The 5762-nt window shown below is 36.1% G+C and overlaps 1 protein-coding gene and 1 long non-coding RNA gene across 2 annotated transcripts; both read left to right on the top strand.

Moving 5' to 3' along the window:
* Positions 1 to 5: 5 nt before the first annotated feature.
* Positions 6 to 610, top strand: LOC117613776 (embryonic abundant protein 1-like; the record flags this gene model as incomplete). Its single annotated transcript, XM_034342351.1, has 2 exons — positions 6 to 81; positions 179 to 610. Coding segments are annotated over 2 exons (252 nt in total), but the record flags the coding sequence as incomplete, so codon positions are not given.
* Positions 611 to 2271: 1661 nt separating this feature from the next.
* LOC117613777 lies at positions 2272 to 3329 on the top strand. The gene is made up of 3 exons (XR_004583796.1): positions 2272 to 2377; positions 2653 to 2796; positions 3040 to 3329. It is a non-coding gene; the product is annotated as an uncharacterized LOC117613777 (long non-coding RNA).
* Positions 3330 to 5762: the final 2433 nt, after the last annotated feature.

Here is a 5762-nt window from a genome sequence, read left to right as displayed (position 1 = left end):
AGAAGGCAAGAAAGGGAGAGGTTGTCATCCCTGGTGGAACTGGTGGCAAGAGCCTTGAGGCTCAAGAGCACCTTGCTGAAGGTTTAATATATATATATACTCTCTCTCTCTCTTTTGTGTCTCTCTCTCTTAAATGAACTAATATGTGATGATATATATATGTGTATATGATCGATAGGAAGGAGCCGTGGAGGGCAGACAAGGAAGAATGAGATAGGGCATGAGGGGTACCATGAGATGGGGAAGAAGGGTGGACTGAGCACAACTGACAAGTCCGGAGGAGAGCGTGCTGCGGAGGAAGGAATCCCACTTGACGAGTCCAAGTACAAAACTGACGGTCGTTCTAATGAGTGACTTTGAAGAGCTCCAGCTTCCAGGCTTCTAGGGCCTCGTTGACTTGACCATGACTTTGGTTTTTGGTGTTTCTAGCTACTACGTGTGTGTGTAAAATAAAGTTGTAGTAGGGATGATGGTGTGATTTTAATCTCTAGCTAGCTGGTGTGTTTTTGTTTGACGCCCTTATGTAATCCTTTTGGTTGTGTGTGTGTAAAGTTGGGGTGGAGTTTCAGTGCTAATTTTTCTCAGCTTTTGTATTCTCGATCTCCATATGATACTTAATAGCACATCCCATCCTTGCTCTTGAATCTAATTTCTACCTTGAAATCAAATCCAATATCATTTTTATGCATGAGCAAATGGCCGGTGAGGAGGAACATCACATCTTGAGCAAAGGGATGCTAAAATTGTGTACGACTAATTTGCAGGAACGACTTATGTTTGTTTCCAGTTATAAACCTCGTCATCTTCCTTTTTGTAAAGGCTTGCTTATGTGTGTGTTGTTCTCATGATCAATAATAGTCTCAAATTCCACAGGGGACGTAGTTGGGCAAAGTTGTCGAACCTCGTTAATATTGTGCCATGTTTTTCTACTTTTTCTCTGATTTCTTCATTTAGAATTTAGGATAGGTGAAAATATCGATCCAGTTTTGATGTTAGGAAACAACACCTTGGCTTATCAAAAAGATTTTCCAGACTTGGATCATATAAATAGCAAGGGCAGTGGTCAGTCATAATCAGATGTCTTCATGGACCTGGTATTCTTCAAAGGAGTTTTTACTTGCAAAATAAAAAGAGGGATATCATTGGTATGGCGTTATGGAGTGTAAGCTATTCACTTCAATATTTAGGACACCTGGGATCTATCCATGTTTCCAGGGAAGCTAGCTGATGCTGTTATCAAGATTAGTGAACAATTATTTTTATAACTTTAATTAGTGAACAATTATTTTTTAATAATAGTTATTATCAAGATTGATAAGAGAAAATGATCATTTGGGTAAAATAAATAAAAAAAAGATTTAAGTTGATGGTAAAGAACATAGCATAACTACTAGAAAAATTAAAATAAAGCGTAACCTGAAGCTTAGTTTGAGCGGTTAAATGATACTTTGTATAAAGTTTATATATCTTATTTTTGTATTTGTCGATAGTATATGGGCCTCATTGACCAATAACAAACAACAATATAAAACAATTTGAGCTAATTCAAAAGTAAATTAGCCAATTTATCATATGCTAATTACTATAGTTTTTCTCGAGTTAAACTTAATTTCTATTTTGAGATATTCAGTGATATACCCATTTCTAGCACTAATATTATAAATAAACCCTACACAATTGAATTCCTATAAACAAACCCAAAAAAAACCCAAAAAATGATAGCTAGCCTTAATGAATTTAATATTGATTATTAAATTACTTTGATGCCCTATTGAGTGCTTTGGGTATTTTTATGAGATTTTAGGGTTGGGCTTGTTTTAAGAAATTAATGGCAGTTTTGTAATTTATAAGAAGTTAAAAGCTTTTTTGTTATGTTATAAATGGGCTTTGGGTGTGTTTTTAAAGTCCATTTTATATAGGATATTTTTATAATTTGAGCCTCCATATTGGGTATAATAGTGAATCTCCCTTTTATTTTTTCCGATATTCAACCCCATGAAACATAGTGTAGTGATTCTGTAAGAAAGTCACAACACAATCAAATTATTTATTCCCAATCACAAAGCCCCAGATCACATGCGTCCACAACACTCTGTGACAAAATAAAATAATAAACAAAAAAAGACAGACAGATCAATTTTGGAAATTTGGTGGGCCTAAGGCCCGAACTATAGGATTATATCTGGGCCCTCAGCAACCTAATAAGGCCATTTGACTGTTATAATAGAGAACTTCTCTCCCAATTGGAGCTCATCATTTTACTAGTGCGAATATTTCACCTCGATTTGATTCAGAATTTCGAAATTTGTTTGCCTTCGTTCCCCGGGCAAGGCAAAACCCTCCTCATTCTTCAATTTCCATAAACAATCACTGTACGGTATTCACTCTCTCTCTCTCTCTCTGTGCGTTGGTCCTACATAGATTGTGATAGAAATGTACCGGTATCTCAATCATATAGTAAAATCAAGATTTGGAGCTTTCCCTTGGTTTCCCTAATTGCAGAGTTTATTAGGGTTCTTGTAAGAAATATTTTTTTATGAGATTGGTTCAATCAAGAAATAGTATTTTATTTTTTATTTTCTGAAGTACTCCTGCTTCAAGATATGGGTTTTGATTTTCTTCTTCTTTGATTTTCTTTTGTTGATTTCATAGGTTATCAGAAGGAGCTATTAACAATGAGTGATTCAGGTGTGGTATGGTATATATATATATGGGGCCAGTTTCTTACGGTGGTGCGCATGCTCTGGTGGGTGATGGGATTGGTTTTCCAAAGTCGATCAATTTTTTCGCACCAAGGTAATTTTCCTTCATGCCCCTAGGAAATCAGAAGCTCTTAAACTTTTCCTTAAAGATGAGATAATAGTTTTATGGCCTTATACGTCTATAGGATTCTACCTAGCAACCCAATCGAACAGTTCGAATAAAATATTTGGGGTATCAAAAACTCTTAAAAGTTTTAGTGTGAGCTCAGTTTTCTTCTTCTTTGATTTTCTTTTATAATTTAAACTAACATTACAGGGTATACTTGCTCGATTACAGTGACCAAATCTATCCAAAGGCCCGTTGCTTCTCTATTCTTTGCACATATACTTGCTCCTCGAACTCATCCTAGCCGTCGCTGCAACCCTGGCTCGAGCCCTCCTAGCCATCGATCGAGCTGGAGCCACAGTTCAACGAGCCCTACCTCTCCACCTCACTCCAAGACTTCTAGGGCAAACAATGGAACCTCATGGTTATCAGCATCCTACGACCCACCGTTGCCCGCAGTGCTCGCACTATTATATCCTTAATTTTATTTTTTTCATTTTTTATTTATTTTTAATGTACAAAATGACCATTTTGCCCTCATTTTTAATGGCAAATTGGATGAAATGTTGTGGATTTAGACGGATGAGAGAAATTGGTGAAAAAAAGAAATTCATATCCTTAATTTTCTTTATAAAAAAAAATGATATAGGGTTAATTGAAAGTTAGGTACAAATTCAAGGACAAATCACTAATATACCCAAATAATAAACAAAAAAAGACAGACAGATCAATTTTGGAAATTTGGTGGGCGTAAGGCCCAAACAATAGGATTATATCTGGGCATTCAGCAACCTAACAAGGCCATTTGACTGTTATAATAGAGAACTTCTCTCATAATTGGAGCTCTGTTATAAAACTAAAGGATTGAGGAGAGAATTTAGAAGTAGAGAAAGCATAGAAAAATGATGTTTTTCATTAAGTCTTTTGTTCTCTCGTACAAATGAGAATGAAGCCATAGTTTTATAGGCAAAGCATTGGCTAACAATTCGGTAAATAGAAGACTCCAGGAGGGTGTATGGAAATCCTCTTCCAACATGTGGGCTTCACCTTATCATCTTACAACACTCCTCCTTGAAGACCACAATGTATGGAATATGCCTCTTTAAAAACATTGCTAGTAAAAATCCAGTAGGACAAAAAAATTGGTCGAAGGGAAAAAGAGTACATAACCATGTATAACATAAAATATTGTGTACATTGCCACGTGTGCGACGCTGCCTCGTTAAAACCTTGCCAGGAAAAACCCAGTAGGATAAAAACCTGGACGAGGGAAAAAGAGTACAGTGTGTGAAGGTCTTTATTGACAGCATGCTCCCCCTGATACTTGGCAAAATATCTTTAAGTCATACTGTTGATCATCTTTATGAATATCATAGTTGACACTACTTCTGTGAGTCAATCTTGTAATATTGCTGGATGCTCCCCCTGAAGAATATCTGCCCCTGAAATATTCATAACTAGTTTTTTCCAGTAAGCGACCATAGAAATTTCTAAAGTCTGCGAAACAAATCTGGGCTATTTGTAAGTTTACTTGAAAGAATATGTCCATATATGGTGTTATGCGGAGATAGCATCGAATATGTCTTACATCATCCCAAAGTGGTGGTGATGGAGCTGAGCTCTATCTAGAAAATACAATGTCCGGTCTAGTATACTTCCGGAAAACATTTAAGTGCCAAACGGTTAACCCACATAAAAAAATGCTTCAAAACTTTCTTAATATAAGCAAAAATCTTGTTGGCATAACGCTCGATCTTCAGGTTGAGACAAATATTTCTTGAACTCTTCAGAAGTTTTAATGTGTTGCAAACACATTATAATCAATGTACTCACGGAGGCAATTTATGCGTATTTAGAATGGAGTACAGGTTTTGTACTTCAGGCACATGTCCTTCAGGGACTTGCTTCATGCAATTGCAATCTTTAAGGGATTAAACTTTATGACACATTATATAGCTTTAACCTATCTATTTATACATCTTTAAGGAATCACTTCTGGTGATATGCTCCATGCATGTAATAACCCTTAAAGATAACATGTTAGTCTCCGTAAATGTGCAATAAGGGGGGCACAATTGAATCTGTAAACATGGAGAAACCCAACATCCCTTGTTTCTGCCAGAAACATTGTGTCATACAAAGTGGGTATATTCCCTTTTATTTCGAACACCCAAGTATAGCTTTCAATATTAACATCTTTTGGGGTTCGTACTATGGGTTTGTTCTTTCACGTTCATTCTCATCTGTAATGGAATTGCCTCATTCTATTTTGGCCAATGATATTGTCGACATTTAATAATTGAACGCGGTTCCAATCAACACAGCCCATTGATGATTTGAGTAGCTACTCCAAAATTAAAATTTGTTATTCATCAATTCATGATCCCACCATTCTCATGTGCATGCGCATGCATCAATTATAAGCATTTCTTTGCTTTTTGGTACCCAAGCCACTTCACGGGGCTTTTATTATGTGAGAATGTGGATTATAACCTCCAATGGAGCGTTATTTTAAAGTAGGGCGTGGATAATCTCCATTTAGGGAGTTGGAACATTTAGAACCCATATATCTGTCATGCTGCAGGCATGCTACAGATTAATACATACATGTCAATTAATTTCTGGGACTTTAACCCATACAATTTGCTACGCAATAGGCGTGCACAATATCAATATTGACATGTTAAAGGATTGTCCTTTCGGGACTTCAATCCATATCATTTGCTACGCAACAGGCGTGCATCATATTGATCACTGCTATACCCATATTTTGTTCTTATGGGACTTTAATCTGTGCAGTGTATTATCAATGTATCCAACTTGCAATCTGTAAAATTTGCATTAATAATTCATGGATACATACAAGCCATTCTTTTGGAAAGGACTTATCTCCCCATTTGGTTACCTTTCAAGATAAAATATCAAATAAGTATATAAGCATAAAATAACACAAG

Source organism: Prunus dulcis, unplaced genomic scaffold (genome assembly GCF_902201215.1).
Source record: "Prunus dulcis unplaced genomic scaffold, ALMONDv2, whole genome shotgun sequence".
Lineage (NCBI taxonomy): Eukaryota > Viridiplantae > Streptophyta > Magnoliopsida > Rosales > Rosaceae > Prunus > Prunus dulcis.
The sequence above is the reverse complement of the archived record's forward strand: the minus strand, read 5'-3'. Positions and strand labels throughout refer to the sequence as shown.